We start from the raw sequence: 22,535 nt of genomic DNA on the forward strand, positions 1-22,535 counted from the left end.
GATTGTAGGCATCCGCGGAAAACTTTATCAGGGACAACTCAAAAGGAGATGATGGCTTTATCGTTTCTCTACGCGCTATGCATGTGGATAAGTTTAGTCTGTCCTTCGCTGGGAACCGGGTTTGTTTATCACTTTCCAGGTATCAATGTGCAGCGGCAGCGCATCAAATCGGAACAGAGCGGGAGCACTGCTGGACCACCGGGTACCAGGTCCAGTACCCAACTCAGGTGAGTCCATTTGCGCACTGGAAATGTTGCGAAAATTTACACCAAAATACGAATTTTGTATCTTAAGCAGTAAATTTTGCTGCATGATTAATGTTGAGGCTCTGTTAAAATATCACATTAGTTTCTTAAAGTGTTCATTCAGTTTTTTCTTTCTATGGATATCATCTGTCTCATACTGTGTTTTAGGAACTGGTGTCAGTACACTGTTTCCAGGACAGTGTCCTGTCAGGTGCATAATGGGACAGAAACCACAGTGCAGAGAGTGTATCAGGGCTGCAGATGGCCCGGACCTTGCTCCAGTGTCATCAGGTACCCTCAGAGTCCCTTCAGTCCTCCTCTTTTCTCATAATCTCTTTTAGTTGTGATGCTGATAATAAGGCATGAATACGGGGTGTTCTGCATGGTGGCAGGGGTGGTTTTAGTGATTTGGGGGTCTCCATTGTGCCTTATTTTCACTTTTCTCTACTTGAGAAAGTGTAGAGTTGCATAAAATTGAAATATTCAAGTAAACGTTTCAGTTTTCGACTCCAGCTGGGGATCTTTATTGCTTGTCTTTCACTCCTCTATCTCCCCTGATTCCTGTCCCTCATGCTGCTGTCCATTGTCAAATAAAATGCCCCAAAATACTAAATAAAATGTACGGTGTGTGTCCCTGAAGTCAGTCACTGTGTGCTTTCCTCCAGCTACAGGACGGTCATCAGGCCATCTTTCAGGGTTACCTACAAGCAGGTCACTGCACTGGAGTGGAGATGCTGTCCAGGGTTTGTAGGAGAAGAGTGTCGTGAAGGTGAGTTTCTTATATGTGTTTTTTCGTCTCTCCCTTGATGCTACTTCCACAAAAGTTAGATGAAGGTGATTGCAAAGGACAACATGGCTCTCAAAGACTAAATAAAGTCCATATGTTTTGCACGGATCCATCTGTGTCTTTTTAGCAGCACCAGGCAACCTTACCCACATCAGTGCCTTTTTTATGTTTTGGTGGTGTGTAGTCGGGTAGATTGTTAATCGTGCTACTGTGTGGCTGTTGGTCTCTTGATATGACTGTAAAGTTGTTTTGGATATAGATTAAAAGTCTGTTTTGGATTACTTTTGGGAACAAAGACTGCAGTAAAATGAGAGTTGAAGGAGATGCTGCGCTCTGTGGTTGTGTACCTTTTCTTTTATAGCTTTGCATTCAAGATGCTTCTGTGCCTGGATTCACAATCTCTCTCCTTCTGTATTTCTCTCTTTCTGTGCATATGTGAGAGCATACACATGCTCATATTGCTCTATTAACTGTAGACAGCACAGAGGCAGTTTTGCCTGTCTCTACGAATATCATCATGGCTATTACAGTCAAAAAAATTAATGAAAAGATCTCAGAGGAACGTCCAGCAGAACAGCTTGTAAAGTGGGAGGTAGTCAGGGTTTCGGTGATGGGCAGCGCTGCTTCTACATACCACAGACCGCAGACTCCAAGCCCAGTAAAGAGCAACATTTTTCACCCAGTGGCGAACCACCGCAGTCAGCCTGAAGAAACAGAGTAGAAGAGTAGATGAAGGTCTAATGTAGGGCTTCCTTAACTCTGGTGTTATATATATGTACATTTATATGTAAATTACACTGCTCACAGCCACACTGACACACATGTTTTCACATACTGTATTTTCAACACATACATTATGGAGTCCTGTAAAAGGATGCTTGAGGCTGCACCGACTGAGATGCAGTTCGTTATTTTAACAGTTTTCAATTAAAATTATTTAGTAGCAGAAATTTTTTTTTTTAATTTTTTTTCTGCAATACAGTAATTAAAATGCCATTGAAAAACACTGGCATGGCCTGTCAGCATTGGTCCAAGATTAACATTTACCTCAATGAGCCAGTTTTGCTTATTGGTCATAATTACCACACCTTGTTCCATTTTGCAAAATTATTCATTGTTGCACTTGGATAGCCAGGATTTACCATGAGGTAAGAAAACACACATTAATACTAATGGAATAAACACAGACATTTTTACAAAGCCTTTGGAAACGATTATTTACCCGGCCGTGGATATTATTCCACATAGAGATTAACACATAGCCATATCCGCTGAGTCTGTAATGCCAGAGATTATGGTTCACTTGAAACCAAAGTGGTTGCAGGAGTGTGAAGAAGTAATTCGGCTGTTTATTTAACGTTTGCGGAGATGTATTTGCACACACTAAATGGCTGTAGTGCAAAGAGAAAATCGTCTCCATATGGAGAGATGGAGGGCCAGGTTTGAGTCGGTGAGGACACCTTAAAGATGGAGGCTAATGTCACATACTGACAGTCTGCATCACACTGAGGGGTGGAGGGAGAGCTGGCAGGGGCCAGTGTGTCGAAGGTAGAGAAGGAGAGAACAGTGAGGGGAAATTTGGAGGACTATCACAGAGGAAACAAGAAGATGTTAGACTTGGCAAAGCATAGACAGAGAAGAGGAGAGGAGAGAAAAGAAGAAAAGAGAAGAGAGGAGAAGAGGAACGCAGAGACGAAAAGACTGTAACTGAGTGTTTCTGTCTCACAGTGCTCCAGCTGCTGCAAGCTGGCCAGACGGCAGCAGAGCAGAGAGCCGGTTCTGTGGGAAAGTAGTCCCGCTGAGATTAATGAGCATGACACTCCTCCACCAGGTCTTTGTAACATACGTGACCGTGCTAAGATCAGGCTACAGCTCTGAAACCGAAACTTGTTCCCCCATGTAGATGAACATCTGTGCAACAAAAAGAAGTCAGTGATTCAGCTTGCAGCATAAATCTCTGTGGAGATCACGATTACAACCTTTAAAATATTGGTGTTTCTTCATAATAATGCCATGCAGGAAACTCTAACTCAACTGAAACTTAACTTTAACTTGAAACATTTCCTTTTTTGACTTTTCCTCTCGCAGTGAGTAAAAGATTTACTCTTATATTGCCTCTGCAGCATCACCATGAAAAACTAATTGTGTTGAAATTATCTTGAAATGTGTGTTCTGTGTGTGTCTTGGGTCTTTATGTCACCACACCAGCCCTGTACATGCAGCTCTGTGTAGCACAAAACTGCTGCATTGGGGCTTTGAGCCAGATGTTTTATCAGAGTGAGAGAGGACAGCCTAAACCAATGAACATGACATCACTTCTGGTTTTAGTTTGATGGGGTTCTGGCTCCACTTCAGAGGCCCCGGAGGCCCTCAGAGATGTAGAAACAGGGCACATAAAGAGGGGTAGAGTTGGGGTTTAGTCTGTGTAAGCTGAGGAGATGCTTGTTCTTCTCACCTTAACACATGATCTTGTTTTTAACTTCTCAACCATGAATCTGTTTTGTTGACATAAAAATATATACTGAGTTTCTTGATATGACAAGGGACTTTTCTCATTTTAACAAGATAGTTTTCTCACTGTTAGTAGATATTAAATTATTCAGTTTTAACAAGAAACATTTCACAGATTGAATATATCTCATTAGAACTCATTTTTCTTGTCATAACATGATACGTTGGTAAGTTGCTCTAACAAAAAATCTTCCATATATCTTTAAAACAAGAAAAAGATTCGCTCAATGCCCAAAAAGACGATATTTAGCTTACATCAGCAAAAAAAGGGGATGTTACTGGTTTATATGGTTGTGAAGAGATATGCTGTTCTTACAAAAGATGTTTCTTGTTGAAATTTAAGAATCTGGGATCTAGTAATAACGCTCAGAATAACACAAAAACCTGTGTTATCAAAGTGTTTAGAGCTGTAAAGATTAGTCACATCTATCTTTTTTTCTGACCTTTTATAGACAAATGATTAATTGATAAAGTAAAAGGCAGATTAATCAACAATATAAACAATCATTAGTTTCACATTCAGTCACAAATATTAAAAATATGATACTTTAGTCATTAAATAGTCTTCCAGTGTGCTTCCAGGATGAGTGACACTCATTTATTTTGTCTTCTCTTTTAACCTTAAAACACTGTAATATCTCGGAGTTGAGGCTGAGCTCAAAGGCAGAGCTGGTTGCAAAGCATGAATTTTTTTGTGCTTGCTAATGGAAAGTGGGTGTTTCATGAATACACTTCGTTGACACCCTGACCCGTCAATATTTTTGACAGTGTAGTCTGGGCTGGCTGTGTACAGTGCATCTGAAGATTTACATTTTGCTTTCAGTAGAGTTGTACTAACACATGACGGCATGGAACACATTTGGGAGAAATGTGGTCGTAATTTCCTTGCTGTTGGCCTCTGCCCCCCTCCCCCCCTCTGTCACAGCAGCACTATCTGCACACATGATCACATTAACAGTAGAGATTGTGGGTAATGTCTGTGTACAGGAGAACATAATCTAAAAAGAATTAAAGCCAAGACCTCCCCCAATGAGAGCAGTCACCTTTGATCTCAAGCGAAAGCTCAGGAAAAGAAGTTAAGCAAAGTTTAAAGCCAGTTGTGCTCGCTGAGGAGGTTTTTTCAGTAAAGTTAACCATGAATTTCATTTAAGTCGTGAAAAGTTGTGTGAAAGCTTAGGATGTCAAATGTGTTAATTTGTAAATGCTATAGCTGTTAAGCTGCTCAAGTCACTGTTTCCCCTCTGCAGCTGGTTGAGGAGGAAGTGGGGGAGTTGTGTTAAACCCCATTGTTGGAGGGATTATCTTGAACGCCAGTTATATTACTTCACTCAAATACACCTTTGAGTTCTTCCATTTTATCATCCGCTCTCATCCCCCTGCAAGCCTTTGCCCTTGCCTTGCTTTTTCTTGCCACTGCTGGTTTCTTTATCTTCCATCCTCGCTGCTTTCCACTTATCTAACTTCCTATGTCCTTTAGATCTCTCCCTCTCCTCTCCTTGGAGTAAAGTGATAAAACAGAACCGTATCCCACATGTTCTTCTCTGCTGCAACCTCTGCAGTGCGAGGATATGACTGATGTCTCTGTTACATCCCTGGTTGTGCTCAAATATAGGTCAGGCAGTAACCTTTGACCTGCTGGGAGCAACGGGATAGCTCAGCTGTTCCTGCTCCTGGTCTGGTCTGCCTGATGGATGATGCCCCGTCCATGCTCCTTCTGTAGTTTTTCGTTTCTTTCACCAGCCTCTCATTGAGTCTTCCTGCCTCCTAATGACATCCTTCCATTTGTCCCTCCATCTGTCTGCACGTTTATGCATCTGCTGTTGCAGAGTTAAGCAGGTAAAGTTCTTGAGTTCATAAAGATGGTTCCTGGAAAAGTTTCTGACATTGATAAGAACCATATGTGTCCATTATGGTCGATGAAATCTGCAGGTTTCTGCTGTTTATAGTCAGGACAGGCCGAGATATCTGCATGTTAATGTGTGAGAATCCATACATCTATATTTCTACAGCCTTCAAGTCCCCCAGGAAAATTCCTCCTTACAAGTTTGGAAATTGGACTTTTTTTTTTTTTTTTGCCAATACACGAACCACTATTATTTGTGTCGGCGTGCTCTTATCAATACTACCACTATGTTGTGCACAAATTACATAACAAGGCTAAAAGTCTACAGCAATGCTAGCGGTTGAGGCTGAATGCTACTAGTTTGGACACATTTTACCTGAGATTACAATTCATCCTGATAGGGATGTGAATGTCTGCAACAAATTTCGTGATCATCCATTTATTAGTGGTCGAGACATTAAAATGAACATGAAAATATAAACTTGCTGGCGGTGTTAGAGGAAAAGTCAGGAGATTAATTTTTTGGTTGGTGCCAGATTGGATCAGCAGCAGGGACAATTTGTGAAAATCTCATGAGATTTGTACGGATTGTTTCTTCATTGTGACCTAACCCTAACCCTGACTCTAGAGTTCTTCCCTCCGGCTGATCCAACCTCGTCGTTACCATTCATTTGGATTCATTAATGTGTTATTTCTTAATCACAATATTTCCAATATGACTTGAAAGGAGACATTCCTCCTTTCTCTCTGTCTCCAAACTTTGAGACGCTGCTGTAAAATCATTTGAACCTCAAAAATGTTGCCCTCAATTTCAGCCGATCACCACGCGATCGACTCTCCTCGCCAGATTCACACCACATCATCTCATAGCATGACGATGACTGAATGTCTGTTCACCAGCAGGCCCTTCCATCTCTAACCAATGTGTTACTTGTGCTTCTGCAACAGAGCCATGTGTGCTGACTTGGCTGAAGGGCTGGACGGTGCAGCATGATGGGATGAGTGGACGCATTTTGGCAGCATGAGGGACTACCAGAGAAATTAGGTGTATTCTCAGTTTGGAAAGATTCAGTTTGTCGTTGTGTCATTACTACGTCTGTAGAACGGCATCATTTTGTTAGGGGGGAATGTCAGATTAATGAGTGTGCCTCATTGTGGTTTAGAAGCCCATTATTTAATCATTGACCATATCTTGTTCTGCATGAATTAATGGCACCACGCATCAAATGTAATGGGAAATCCTGTTAATTGCCAAGTATTTTTGATTCCCAAAATGTTGCAAAGCCTCATTTTAAAGAAATGGTGTGTGGCCTGTCAGATGGCATCATGGTGAAACATGCTAAATGGTCCCACTGTGGAATACTAGGCATCTTGGTTTTCATAGAAAAACAAAAACGTCCTCCATCAGCCACCGCAGTCAAAGTGGGTGTGTGATTTAGTGAGTGAGAGAGTTTGTGACAGTACAAATGTGTGTCTGTGTCTCTCTTTGTGCGTGTGTGTGTGGGTGTGTGTTTTGTGCCAGCTGTTCTTCATGCCAGCAATAGCTGACCACTTGCTGGCTGGGGCAGACACACAAGAGGCTCCTGGGATTTAGCCAGTTTTTCTTGGAGGCTGTCTGTGGTCTGCACACACACACACACACATACACACACACACACACACACACACACACACGCACGCACGCACGCGCACACAGCTCACAGACTGGGCACACATTTGTCTGTGTATCTTGGGGACATGACAGCGACTCTTTAGATGGTCCAAGGAGATGTTTCAATACATCATCCTTTCGTCCTCCTCACACATACAGACAGAGCAACTGTTTAGTAGCTCTGAAAATTATCGCCTCCAACTGTGTGCGTCATGGTTTGTTTTGTGGTTAAGGTTTGTCTGTGTGAATGTCAAAAAAAGAGATTGACTTCTTTGATCTATATCCAGCTCTAATGTAGGAAATGTCTCAACACAGTATGCCCGCAGTCTGACTTACACTCTTGCCAAAATATCCTGTGCTGTCTTGTACTATAGATCACACAATAATGACAGGTATGATTCATTAAATGGGTTGGTGTTTTTGTAGATTGCTGAGATGAAATATGGCCTTTGTTTAGGTTGTTCAGATGCTGAAATTAAGACTTATCTTTCAAGAGTTTCTAATCTTATTTGCACATTAGTGCTTTGCCCAGAGGGAATTTGATTCAAGCCGCCAATCTGTTCTCTCGTCTCTCATCACCACACTTAACAGTTGAGCTTATCATATAAGACAGACATCAGCTTTGCTTCCATCCCATGTTATTTATGGACAAATAATTCACTTGCATGGTGCATTACCCATCAATCTGATATGTTTATTAATGGCATTTTCTGTAATTAAAGTAAACTGTGCCTGTGGTCATTTTGAATCAAACATTCATTTGTTTGTCTTGTAATTTTACACTTGCTAAGTCTTTCCTGGGAATGAAGAATAAAAAAATTAAATAAAGTTTAAAGGTTCCTATAAATGATGAAATGTTAACCTTTTATAATTTTCAGAGAGTTTCATGAATATCTGGCAAGACAGTAGTATCTGAATATTTACAGATACTGCACAAACATACAAATCCTTCCTTGTCTTTGCAGCAAAAAAAACGTTCCCTATAGGTTTCTGTTTATTTCGCTTCCCACTAAAGACAACATGATTCTGAATCTTTCCCATGAGCTGAATATAATCCAAGAAAAGTAACCCTCTCTTATGTTGCCATGGTGTAATTATAGATCCAAACAGACTCTATAGCTGTGGTCCCGCTCTAAACATCAGCTCGAACACAACGGAAGTTTGGTTTTCTAACCCAACATAATTAAATTCCAACTCTAGAAAATCCTGCCCGCCACCCTCAGAAAAAATGCAGTTGTTTTCCTCTGGCTTACATTTATGGTACATTAACTCAGTTCTGGTGTTTTCCTGTGGTGTGTGTTTATGACATAATAAGATATGGCTGGATTATTCTTGGCTCGCTGTAGACAAGAGATGAGGACTAGACAAGTAAGATCATTAGCAATGAAGAATGGAGCTAAACAAGTCACTTTCAGACCTGAGGAGCAGAAATACATTGTGGACGAGGCCAGTGGTGGAAAGTAATTAAGTACATTTACTCAAGTACTGTAGTTAAGTACAGTGTTGAGGTGCATGTACTTTACTTGAGTATTTCCATTTAATGCTACTTTACACTTACACTACATTTCAGAGGGAAATATTGTACTTTCTACTGCACTACATTTATTTGACAGCTTTAGTTACATTTCAGATGAAGATTTGACACAATGGATAATATAACAAGCTTTTAAAATACATTTTGGGAATTTGACATCTTACAAAAAGCAGCTGTGTAGTCGGTCTCACATTTCAAATGTCTATGAGTTGTTAACAGCTCCACTAAATAGTGATTTTCCCTCTAAACTTCTCACATGGTTCCATTTCAATAAATGGTCAAATGATCAAAAATTTCACCAAAAAAATCAAAGATCAGATAAAAAGCTCAAAAACTGAAAACAGATTTGTTTATCAGAACTTTATTTTTTCTTCTTTCCTCTACCATTAATCATCTCAATACCCCTCAGATTTATCTGGTGACCCTTTTTTGCTGGTAATACTTTTGTACTTTTAGGATTTAGTAGGATTTTTTTTGCAGGACTTTTACTTGTAATAGAGTATTTTTACATTGCTGTTGGTACTTTTACTTTGTAAAGGATCTGAGCACTTCTTCCACCACTGGGTGAGGCAGAGATGCTTTTCTTTCTGCTGACAGAAGACTCAGCAGACCATAAAGACATGAGTCATAAAATGTTGAGTGAAAGTTGGTAAAGAAAATGATAGTAGCTTCTTGAGGCTGCATAGCAGTGCAGTGAGATAACGCTAACATCAGCACATGTAAACATACTTGCAAGGACAATGTAAATGTGCTGATGTTTAACAGGTATAATGTTGATCATATTCACCATGTTAGTTTAGCATGTTAACATTTGCTAATGAGCACAAAACACAAAGTACAGCTAAGAATGATGGGAAAGTCAATAGTTTTACAGCCATTATAAACATAAAAAAGTGATATTTTGACCTGCTGGTGGTGTTATGGGAAAACTTAAAGGGCACATAGTGTACTTGAGGTTAACACAGGCTGTGTAGAACTGTGAAACAAGTGAAAACCCAGGCCTTCAACCTGCTCTGAATGCTTCGTTTGCAATGTTTTTCCTACCTTGGGACGACCCTATGTCAGCTTATTGTGCGTGCCCAACAACGGCCGTCTGTTCAGTAGCCTTCGTTGCTAAGGCCACGTGCTCATGTTGTTCACTCTCATATTTCTGATAATATCGTGGCTCAAACCTGTACGGATGTAGCAGTATTAGAGAAGCTGAATTTTCTAGTAAAGAGTGACAGAATGTATTGAAATCTTGCAACTATAGTTTGTTTCATGGTTTGTTGATGTGGCCTCCGGTACAGCCAGAAGATGGTCAGGGGGCAACTTATAAAAGCCAGCCAATAAGAACAAGGGGGGTCTTAAAGAGAAAGGAGCTGAACTAAGGGGCTACATAAAGAGCCAGAATAAGATGAATACGATTTTTTTTAAAATTTCTTTTTACTGTAAATCATGCAAAGCCTAATCCTTATAGAGCCCCACATTAGAAATATAAGCCTGTACATTTGCACAGTATGTCCCCTTTAAGGTATCACCAAAGTCATTACGATTAATCCTGAGAAGGACAATGAAATGTGTACCAAAGTTCACGGACCAGTGGTTGAGACATTTCACTCAAAACCTAAAAATGTAAACCTTGTGGTGGCGTTAAAGGAAAAGTCAGGGATCACCAAAGTCTTTAGGAATTCATCTCTGAGGACCATGAATGTCTGTACACAATTTCATGTAAATCCATCTAATAGTTGTTGGAAGTGTTTCAGTCAGGACCTAAATGGTGGACCAACCGACCGACACTTCATTGCAAAATAACTCTTGGAATGCCTCACAGATTGATTTTGTGTATATAACAGTGAAAGAGTGTCAGAGGGTGGAGATTTCCTCTGGGCTGATGATGAATAACTGTGGAGGAGATGAAGGCATATCAACTCATCAGCCTTCTCACATAGTGGAGCCCATGATTGCCCACATTCTTGCTGTTATGCTGCATGTGGCTTTGATGTCGCATGCAGAAAACAGCTCATGTGGGGTCATTCTGGTCCCGGCGGTTGAAAAGTGCTCAGTATTTGGGTTGATGAATCTTGAGGAATGTGTTTTGAGTTGAGCTGTTGATTGTTGTTTCCGTTTGTGGCCGTGCTCCAGAGCGAGATTCAAGAAGTTGAAATGAAACTTTGAGAAACAGAAACCACGCCCACGCAGTCAGATACACCACTGGACTGGATGTATTGGATAGCAGACACATAGACATGGTATAGACATGCACCCTGTACTTTTTCAGTGAAACAGAAACCTCAGCGGCTGCTGTCAGTGCCCTGAGTGCTGCTGTCGGAGACGACCATTTAGGCACACCAGAGCAGTTTGGGTCATTTGTGTTGTTACTTATTTATGAGCACCAGTTGTTCCTTGTTCTAGGTTCCCCTGCTATGACCACAATGTGGGTGGGTCCCATCTGTGGGACTGACAGCTGACATTCCTGACTTCTTATGAGCTTTAGACCAGAGGAAGGCAAGCATTTAGAACAAATAGGTTTTTTGGGGTTTTTTTTTTTAACAAAACAGTGCCATTCTGTGTTTTGGGCTACAGCTCATGTAAATGATCCAAAATTGCAACACGGTAATAAATGTGGTATCTGTGATTCAGTGGAACTAGATTTGGTAGCTGGTGTAAATGGACAGAAAAGTAACTAAAACAGGCTGAAGATAATATAGAAAGTTACTAACAAACAAGAATTTCAATAAAGCACATGCACATTCATGAATAATTTGTACATTCTGACAGCAAAAGTGAACAAAAGAAACCTGAGAAAAGAAACAAATCTGCCTTTTTTGTTCTTCGAGGATATGTGCAGCATTGTTCAACATTTCACATATTGTCAACAAAATCAATTATAAGATCAAAACAAACCATGCAATCCCAATACTTTCCTCCTCGTGGTGGCCTGAGACGAAAATGTTAAATAATGAACCAATGTGCTCAGCTGCAGTATGTATAGATGGGTGATGAATCCTTATAGGGTAAAAATCAGAGTAGGACAGCACTAGACCTAAATTGTTTAAATCATTAAAATGTATTGCATGTGTATTTTAAGTAGACGTCCTTACTAAGCGTGGAAAAATTGGTAATAGTGTTACAATTAAGCACAGGTAACCTGTCCAGTATAACATAATCATGTGCATTGTAGCCAATAGGGGGACTCGTTTTCTAAACAACACTCATTCAAAGAGGGGGCTTGCAACAACAAAAGAAATCTCACTAAACATAAGTCATATAACAAAAGGCAGCAATCATTAAAGTGCTCAGATACTGAATCCGAAAAACAACCTGAAAGCCCATCAAGCAGAAGTCATTTACCTCATTCATGTGAATGAATGTCTGTGTGCTGATTCTGAATAGATCATTCAAGTTTTTAGATCATGTTTTGTTTTACCCAACATGAGAAAAAGTTGGCTGATCCCTTAAGTCATTAAGAAACATTATCTGGGCACCAAGAATGTCTGAACATAATTTCATGGCTATCCATCCAATAGTTGTTGAGATATTTCAGCCTGGACTTAAGTGGTGTTGACAGACCGATCGACATTTCCATCCCCAGAGCCAGCTGCTAGCCTGGCTAAATAAGTGTAAATGATTTCCTTAAACAGATGGTGCGAGTGTTTTAACAAAGTTAACAAGAGTAAACACTGCATTTGTCCGGGACTATTTACAGCTGCGGATTAATGCCCATTTCACACACTTGTGAGTATTTACAGCAGCAGGATAATGTTTGTGAGGTTGGTTGAAAAAAAACAAAAAACAACATCAGTGCTCTTGTTCATGATAATGAAATCACATTTCACCCATTACAAGAGTGATGCTCACTGATGTGTTTTTAAAAGTTTTTGGGCAACAGGGAGTGTATAGCTCAGAGAAAAACACTCAGGCTCTGGATACACAGGCAATATTTGTTAGTGAGATCAGTTCATTTTTGGCTTTGGTCCTTTGAGATTTGTTGACAATAAGACTATAAATAATAATGCCACCCTTCTCCTTTAAAAGCTATTTCAATGCTGTTACTATAATTGTTTTAAAATGTTATAAAATTACAGTTTTGAATGTGGAAATGTCAGTGAAAGTATGTGGCTTTTTGTGTGTGTAATGTGTGTTTGTTTGCGTTTCCATGTGCTACACACAGTGAGTGGTTTTGGTTTTGGTATCTGAAGGTGGATGTGTGCAAGTGTGTGTGTGTGTGTGTGTGTGTGTGTGTGTGTGTGTGTGTGTGTGTGTGTGTGTGTGTGTGTGTGTGTGTGCATATAGGTCATCATCACTGCACATGGGCAGACAGACAGAAAACATGCAGACTCAGGAGGAGGCGAGCAGGTGTGTGCTGGGTGTAAGTGTGTGTATGTATGTGTGTGTGTTTGAGAAAGAGAGAGAGAATTTCAAGAGCGGTCTAATAAAATAATATTTATTCTGTGGGTGAGTGAATTCTTGGGTGTAGTTTGATGGGCATTGTTCCTGTATATTTTGGCTTGACCCTCTCATTGTGAGATAGAGAGATACTAGAGGTTGTGCCAGGATGAAAAAAAGTAATAGGAATGAAAAAGGAGAGACAGATGGGGGAGAACCAGAATGTATGTCTGCCTGTAATCGGAAAACTAAACTCATCCTTGTCTGTTTTTCTTTTTGCAGAGTGTCTGAACTGCACCAGCTTCACCGACATGAACAGCAGAATAAACGCCATTGAATCAAAGGTAAAGAGGATCTCTCTGTTTTTCCAAATATATACCTCTACTGGGCAATCCTGTTAATAATTTGAAAACTTTTAAAGAGTTTGTTACCATTTGTATCGAGATTACTTTGATCTCTGCTACTCTTGTTGTAGATTAAGCTGCTTGAAGAAGGACGCTCCTCGCTGCCAACAGTCAGCAATTTACCAGAGGGTTCAACAGACAATGAGGTGGACACACCCAAACCCACTCCTATTGGACCGCCATCTTACCTGCCGCCAGGTGTCAATGCCTCATTAAAAACATGCTTTCTGACAGCTGCAGAAGAGATGTTGAGGAGCTGTTGATTTGAATCAGTCAACTTGCTGTACAAGAATTGCACATTATTGAGTATTTAATTCAATATTTCTGTCTCCAGTCTCCAGTGGAGGTTTTTGGAACAACAAGCACACAGTGATTAACAACATTTAGTCATAGGTTTGCTGTTGGTTTTATAACCAAATTATAAGCACCGTGGACCTAAAAAGCCAAACCCTGACCTCATTATTACCAATATATGCTTGACTGGTGATTGGCTGTGCAAGGTGTTAACACACATCACATTTTATGCTCTTTGGCCTGCAGTGCATCCACTTGGCTACAGATACAGCATAGATTAGGTGGATAACAGATTATTATATTTGGCTGCTCTGGTTTTTTGATAGATGTTTGGAAATGTAATATTCATAATTTTATCTGACCATCTTCAGTACTTTAGTGAGAGGGTGGTGAGATGCAGCAAATATGTTAAAGGGGTAATTCAGTTATTAATCCAGTGTTGTAATTCCATAACGTTTGGGGACGGTCAAAGCAATAAGCAGTAAAGGCTGAGATGTCTGTGCGTGGTAGGGCGTTTTCAAACCTGTTATTATTTAGTCCGGTTGAATAAGCCTCTGCTTTGTTTTCTTGATATGATTCATTTGGGCAGATGTGAACACAGCAGTTGTGCTCAGGTGCGGTCCGACACAATCGCATGAGGACCTTTTAGAGGAAAAGGTTTCAGTCAGAAATGAATTAGATATTGCCTTGTTGCCTTGTTGATAAACCAAGAGGAACACAAAAAGATCACAGAACTCACCTGCTAATTCGTACCAGAACAAACTATATAGGTTTGAAAGCACCCTTAAATCCCTCCTGTGAGTTAAGCTCTGAAAACCCGATATCCTACATCTCCCATATTACAAATCAATACTCTGTCATAGATCCCCGCCCTGTCGTAAATTCCAACTTCTTTCAAAGCCGACACCTCCATTTTTTAATGCAGGCTTTTTGTTGCATGATCCAAGAGAACGCTTACGACATCATCTGGGGTTTTGTTTTAAACTTTGGAAAACTCGTCCACAGCTACAGACGACATGATACAACAGTTTTAACAACTGAACTTTATGTGTAATATCAGTGAAGCTCCTCTTTAAATCATTTTGAGTGAACTCTGAACTCTACGTTTGAGTTTGACTGTCTGTTTTCTGGGGGTATCAGGGCCTGTCGGACCTCCAGGGCCTGTCGGAACTCCAGGGTCCGTCGGAGCTCCAGGGCCCTTCGGACCTCCAGGGCCCGTTGGACCACCAGGGCTTCCTGGTTCTGCTGGACCAACAGGTCTGGATGGAAGAGCAGGCCTTCCAGGACCCATTGGTAAACTATCATCAGACCTTCTTTTCTCATGTTCTCACTTTAATATGATCGTGTGCCATAATAATAATTTAATCAAAGTGAATATTTGATGGATTCATTTTTGGTGCTCAGGACCAAAGGGGGAAAGAGGTCTACCAGGGGAAATAGGTCTCCCCGGCCCTCCTGGTCCACCAGGTACTCCTGGGCTACGCTCTCTCCCTGTCCCGATGAGGGGTGATGTTTTTCAAGTGGACAACCAAGGTGAGCAGTCCACTCTTCTCTCTTTTAGATCTGGACTTGAATTGGAGTATAATAGAAGCAGATCTTGGACACATGGGCGAATTCTGAATCAAATATGGTTGTGAAACCATTTGAGCGTTCAGTTTTTGGACAGTTTGAAATTATGCCAAAACCACGGGTCCACTTTCACAGTTCATCCTGCAATGAGTCATTCGCTTCACCAGATTCAAACATTCACACATCTCATGCATATGTTCCCTTGCAATCATTTCATCAGGCTGAACATGAACGTTGGCCAAATTGGTCTGCATGTATGGAAAACAGTTTAAAATGGGGCACAGGTGAGGTGGAAGCATAGAGACTAAAACTGCAAGTGTTTAAGTGAGCAATGTGTGCCCTTTAGCTTTTAGCAAAGGGTTTAAATCAAAACTAAATGGGGAGAGCATTGTTTCTTTTCCAGAGGAGGGCTGGTTTAGATTTAGTTTAATTGTTTCCTTGTGTTTTGCTGCTGGTGAGCCACTGTTTACAACAACCTCATTTAACACTACCACCAACAATGGAGCAGAATACAAGCTTATAAATCACAAGATTAGCTCAGGAGGGGTTTTTAAAAAGTTTGAATCAATTAGAAAAATATATTTCATTCATCTTATGTAATTAAATACAACTTGCCCAAAGAAATCTGTACAATCTGTACAATATACAGAGAAGGTTAACTATGAAAATAATTGATTTCTTATGGTTTGAAACAGTGAAAACTTTAAATCTTTTGAAATATAGACAATAGAAGGATAAAGCTCATGTACATCTCTCAGATTTAGAGTTTCACCACAGGGAGGCAGAAGACATCCATGGTATAATCATTAGGCCTACCTCATGAAGACTGCTGGCTCCGATTAGGCTTTTGGCTTCGTCTGCCTTTCTGAGCCCAGGACTGTGTCTGCGGGTCTGGAACTATGTAGATCTGGGTCTGTGGGACCATGTTAGCTGAGGGGGGCCAACTGGCTATAAACCAGGCCTAATTTGTTAGCTGTCAGCACAACAGTCTGCGTTTTGGGGAACAGGCCACGGCCCGCAGCCAAAAGCTGGGCTGGCTACGAACAAGGGAGGAGATAGTCTGCCACTCTTGTAGAGTTTCTTGGGGAGGCAGCCAGGCTCGAGGAGACTGTAACATTAGAAAATTAGTTCCAGAGGGAAATCTGCTCCTTCTAGACCCTTTTTGTGGACGGCAGCCACAATGTAACAGCGCTGTCTCAACACGAGGGAAGACTGACTCTGAGCATATGTTAAAGTGGAGAGGAAGTGGAAGTGTGGCTTGGTTTCAAACAAAATTTATACTTACAAGCAAACCTTGAAATATCCTACACGCTGTGAACAAGGCATGACTTCCACCTCATGCATGTTTTCTATGAGGAAAGATTATGTCCAAGCATTTACTGCTCCAATAAATGGGACCTCTCTTAGATTGACCAGCTGTTCCTGTCGATCACTGTCACATCAGATTTAATCCTACTGCTGATGAAACCCTGTAGCCTGAATGTTGACCCTTGATGTCTTAACTCCTCTGTTAGGTTGAAAAAAGGACTCTACCTCCTAAGATTTTGACTTCATTAGACTTGTTTTCTTTTTATTACGTTTTTTTTTCTTAGTTAGGAAGAATAATAAACGAAACATAATCAGTCAGACAGGGCTGGATAAGAAACTGTTTTTCACTTGCGTTCTCCAGTGCATCATGAATTTATTAGTCACTTTTTTTTTTTATAAGACTTTACCTATTAACTGGCAGATGTAGATTTATGGTCCCTGTAAAATAAACTATTATCAATTGTTTGCCTTCTTTGTTGATCTTTGTGAGGAATTGATGATTACATTTGGAAAAAAAAAGATGTATAACACAAAGCAAACACAAACCCTGTAACTGCAGATCAACAACAGCAGGGACAGATGAGACATCTTTAGATACAACCAGATTTTGTCTAGTTCACAATTGACACCACAAATGGGTCAAATGCATGACAATTGACCACATGTGATTGGATTTTGCTTCTTTGTGGGTCTGATTTTATCAATGGGGAAACTCTGATTGCTGTTTCACAAAAAACAAACAAACATGTTTTGCATTGAGTGTTTGATATCTCACTGCAGAGAAGGATGGCAAAACAGTCCTGCATTCACAGTACATACAATACATAGTCACATGCATCCAAAACACTCTTCAATTTGACCTACATAATTGGGTTACAGCAGGTTCTTATTTCCTTTTGGCAGCACTCATATCTGTATTTAGAGCTATTTGTGTGTTGTTAGATTGCCCAATATGCATTTCAGAGCTGATCATCTCACCCAAATGGGGGAGGGGGCAAGTACAGGTGTTGCAAGAGTATAAAGGAGCTTGTAGGTTGCACAACAGCAGAGTGGGGGATGCTGAGGTCTCCTGGGATGGGATATGTTGCACCTGGATCCTGTTTGTGTGAGAAGGAGTGTGAGAGAAGGAGTGTGTGCTACTAGCCTACTAGCAGTGCAGTATAATCTTTTGAAACATATAAAAAAAAATTAAACATTAACTAATGCTAAATGTTTGGGGTCAAACTTCATCAGTCTGCGATGGTTAGGTCGTAAGGAACTTGAAGAACTGAATGATGCCATTAATGTTTCTGTCTTTAGAGCACAGATTTCCAGTGTTCGTTTTTTAATATCCTGCAGAATTACATGAGAGTTTGGCCATTTTAATGATTAATTGGTTGGTCGTTGTGTTGCATCCTCAAAAACTCAGCACACTTTTGATCAGTGAAGGTATAAATAAAAATGTAGTTTTATTTGATGTCCTTTACAACAGAAAATTGAGCACTTAAGGACAAATGTGAGCCCACATCATTAAAATGTTCACTTTGCTTGCAGTAAAAATATTTCAGGTAACGGCACATTAACAGGCTATTTACTACATTAAAATACAAAATTGCAAGTCTCAGATCCCACATTTAAATGATAAGCTTTAAATGTAAACCTGCATGCTTTTCACCTGCTCTCAGTCAAGTGTTCATTTCTTCTTCTTACAAGCTCTATGATCTTTCTGTTTAAATTTCTGTTTGTGTATTTTTCCCCCCAGAGGAGAACCCCGTCCGTACAGCTCTTTCTGCTTCACAGATCATTGTCGGCCCTACCGGTCCCACAGGTCCGACTGGCCCCTCAGGTACAAACATAATCAATATTTCAATCCAACCGGTTGTTAGAGAACACACAGTTCATGAAACATGTGTGTCTATCATATCATATGTCATGATCGAGGTTTGACCTCTCATCATGTGGGTGCTTGGGCGGGTCCATCATTACAAAGGGGTATTGTGCAGACAAGCACTATTGAAAACCACAAAACCCCCTAAGATAACAAACAAGTCATGACAGTTTAGCAGATAATGTGTAAGAAGAGATGCACTTTAACACAAAAAACATCAATTTCCCTTTTGTGGAGAAATAAAGAAATTGTGTTTTGGGTTCAAATGTTGTAATGTAGGTTGAATTAACACTGGTGCAATATACATGCAACTTTTTATGTAATTGTTACATCTACTTCTGGAAGATTTTAAGAAAACATTGAGGCAATGTTGGTTTAAGTGGTTAATGATGTGTTTATTTTGTAAAACAAATCTCTCTCACGGGACAAAATAATGTCTGAATTAAATTAGATCGTTAAATTGACTGAAATTGAATTTTGATATTGCACAATAGTGAGTGCTAGACTTACACATTTTGACATTCATCGCCCTCACTGTGTGGTGTTTTTCGTGAATAACACAACAACAACAGGCCCTCAAGGACTGAGAGGACCTGCAGGGATTCCAGGCCTGCCGGGACGAGATGTGAGTATCTTTCACCGAGAGCTGATTGTGGATCAATAAAAATACGACGACCGTCATTAACACATGTCCTTCTGTTTTGCTGACACAAGGGCGAGGAAGGCCTCCAAGGCAAGCCTGGGGATCTTGGGCCTAAAGGAGATCCAGGGGAAAGGGTGAGGCCGCTTTAAAAATCGCCCTTGTTATTGGATTAGCAGGCTGGCTGAACATATTCGATTCTGATGAACTATCAAAATGCTTTTTGTTCTACGTTTTGTAAGTGGTCCTAGCTGTCATGCAATCTTAAACACATTAAAGGTGAACAAGCTTTTCTTCAAAGACTTACTCCAAGCCGTGACTAATCCCCCCTCTCTCTCTCTCGTCCAAGGCCAGACCTCACTAATCAGGGCAGCCATGTCGGGTCCCCTCTGTAGTCGGCTCTCTAGTGGGCCTCTGCTTTTAAACCTGATCCCCTTCCTCTACTAGCATGATTTAAGATTGGAGATTTGGTGAAGAGGCAGATTAGCACAGGGGGATAAAGAATGCAAGCCGGAGAAATGTGTTTGAGCAAAAGCGCTGAATATTTTTTCTCTGTTTTTCCTCATTCAGGGGTTTCCAGGTATAACAGGCGAACATGGCCTACCTGTGAGTATAAGCTCGTTTTTCATAAAAAGCACACACTAAACACAGAGATGATAAGATTCTTCTTCTCCTCTGTGTTCACAGGGGGCACCGGGGCCAAAAGGAGAGCCAGGAGAAGGCTTGAATGAGGTAAGAGATGTCAAGAGTCTTCTCCTCTTGAGCTCATTAGAAAAGCGTTCTTCAGTAAATGTGACATTGCTGTTCAGGGTGAAGCCGTGCAGCAGCTCAGGGAGGCCCTAAAGATCCTGGCTGAGAGGGTGCTGATCCTGGAGCACATGATTGGTGTTCATGGTGAGGAGAAAAACAGAAAATCCATTTCTCAGAGTGATTATGTTAAAGGAATAATTTGACATTTTGGGAAATAGGCTTGCAAGTGCCTGGCTGAGAGTTAAACAAGAAAATCGATACTACTTTCATATTTTTGTGTTAAAGTTGTGTTTTTTCAAGCCTGTCCTACAACGGTCAGATGCTGAACAGTGAAAGAGTTTTCATTCCTCCTGTTCACACTGGCTATTAAAATATCCCTTTCAAATGCGCTTTCAGTGTAAGTTTAAGTGATGGAGGCCAAATCCACAGTCCTCGTTTTGTGCATAAATGTATATTAATATGAAGCTTCATTCATTCAAATTGGTCAAATCAATTCAATATCTTTCAAAGTTACAGTTTTTTTTAAGTGCCAAAGTCTCTTTTTGTGTAACTATACTTCCACTGCAGCTCAACATGGAAACACTTTCCTTCAAGATAAAAGAGTGAATGGAGGGATTATTTTTACTAAAAAGACTGTAAATATGGACAGCTGAAGGTTCATATAATCTTCTGATAAACTTTGAAATGCATGCGATTAGCTTACCTTTGCTCAAAACTGCAAACTGGGGAAACAGGAAAACCTGAAGTCAGCCAGAAATCTAAAAAGCATTGTTCCCAAAATGTCAAACTATTCCTTTAGAGGGGTATTTGTGGCTGACTGTTTTATTGTCTTCTTTGTCGTTGCACAGAGAACTCTGAGGGATCTGGATTTGGCAACATTTTGGACCCCCTGTCCTTCACCGCCATAAAGACCAAACGCCTGCAGCCTGTTCAAATCCCTCTTCATACACTCGGGGAGAGACAAAGACGAGCTCCCCTTTAACTGTTTATTTTTGTATGTGTGTGTATAATAGTAGGATGTTGACTGGACCTTACATTTTTCTCATACTTTTATTATTTGAATTTATTGTCTTTTTTTTGTGTCACAGATGAGTTAAGCTGTATGAGACAGACATGAGATGTTGAGCATTTCATCCGCATGAAAGGCTTGTAGTTCCTTTTTGACCCTGTTGCTGCATGTCTACATAACCTTAGTAGCAGCACTTACATGGTGTCTTACAATGAAATATAATCTCATAAAGTGTTATGAGGGTTTTGGCATCTTTCTTTCCTCAGATAAAAGACTGCCTAGTAAACACGTCAGTTTCCTGGCCGATGTTACAAACCTCTCCAAGCCGTGATGCAAGCTTCCCCAAGAGCTGGACCCAAAACGTACTATTTAGTGTCAAACATATTCTTGGAATGACCTCGGGGGTTCATCTCGTGTTAGCCTGTCAAGCATATTTCTTCTTTTCTCTTCTTTCTGTATCTCTCTGAGTGCTCTGCCTTGTTAAATCTGAGGTAAGACATGACAAGCTGCCAAGAATATCTGCTTAAAATAAGTTTGGTGAAATGAATAGCATCTGGAAAGCACACACATCTGGGAAGCAAAAAAGGAAGAGATGCTGCTACAGTTGAGTCTTGGCCCAAACTCTACAAACTTTGCTCGAGTCCAGTGGAACTTCATGCGACCGGACAGGATTACACTGACTTCTTCATGACTGCCTCAGAGATTTGATTATTTTATAATAAATCTCTGAAAGACAGAGCAATGTGTCTCCAGATAAAACTTCGACTTTGTTTGGTGCAATCTTTGTTTTCTCCATTACAAAAGTCATAATGTTAACCACCTTTGATGGATATGTCTGTATCTTTGGTTGCTCAGTTTATGATATTATGCATTACAGAGGGTTCAGTCTACTGATGTACCTTTAAAATACAGCTGTAATAGGATCAAGACCAGTGGTGGAAGTACATTAACTCGAGTATTGTACCATATACTACTTTCTACAACTTCTTTTAGAGGTAAATATTGTACTTTTTAACTTAACTACATTTATAAGACAGTTGTAGTTACTAGTTTATTTGCAGATTAAGATTTTACATAAAAAGCAAATAAAATATGATGTATTGTTAACAATTTAACTCCCAGACTTAGTTAGATAGCTAAAGTTCATCGGCAGTCACTGGGCTCGCAAATCTACTAAAGAATTATGGCATCAAATGTTATAATTCAAACAGATGTACACAGAATAAATATTACATCATATAAAATTAAAAGCATTTTAAAACATTACATTGTACAAAATGAAATATTTATAATAAATATTAGTAAAATTCTGTTTGCACATTAAAGGATAGGTTCACAATTTTTCAAGCCTGTCTTAAAACAACTGTCAGGTGCCCAATGAACATTGACACGTTTTTCCTTTTGTAATCATTCTTCCTGTTCATACTGATCATGAAAAGATCCCCTCCAAATGGGCTTGTGATGTACATGATGGAGGTCAAAATGCATCTTTGTTTCGAGAGTAAAAAAAGTATTTAAAAGTTTATCTGAAGGTAATATGAAGCATCGGCTGTCCAAGTAAGTCAGATCAAGTCAATATCTTTCAGAGTTACAGCCTTTGTAGTGCCAAAGTCCCTTTTTTGGTTAATATCCTTGCGCCGAACAGGAAAACACTGATGATTTTTTACTAAAGACACTGTAACTGTGCAAGATATGCACTTTATTTAACTGAATTTAAATTCAATTTTGATCAAAGACTGTGGTCTTTGATCCAGA

The 22,535-nt window shown here is 40.1% G+C and overlaps 1 protein-coding gene across 1 annotated transcript; it reads left to right on the forward strand.

Annotated features, from left to right (window-relative positions):
* The first annotated feature begins 51 nt into the window (after positions 1-51).
* On the forward strand, positions 52-20,753 carry LOC133980806 (collagen alpha-1(XXVI) chain). Its single transcript, XM_062419612.1, has 13 exons — positions 52-227; positions 414-536; positions 911-1,014; positions 13,222-13,283; positions 13,415-13,541; positions 14,832-14,930; positions 15,042-15,170; positions 18,954-19,006; positions 19,096-19,158; positions 19,592-19,627; positions 19,709-19,753; positions 19,831-19,915; positions 20,620-20,753. Exons 1-13 carry the CDS (start codon positions 52-54, stop codon positions 20,751-20,753), a joined length of 1,236 nt encoding a protein of 411 aa, XP_062275596.1.
* The last annotated feature ends 1,782 nt before the right edge of the window (positions 20,754-22,535 follow it).

This window comes from Scomber scombrus, chromosome 5 (assembly GCF_963691925.1).
Source record: "Scomber scombrus chromosome 5, fScoSco1.1, whole genome shotgun sequence".
NCBI lineage: Eukaryota > Metazoa > Chordata > Actinopteri > Scombriformes > Scombridae > Scomber > Scomber scombrus.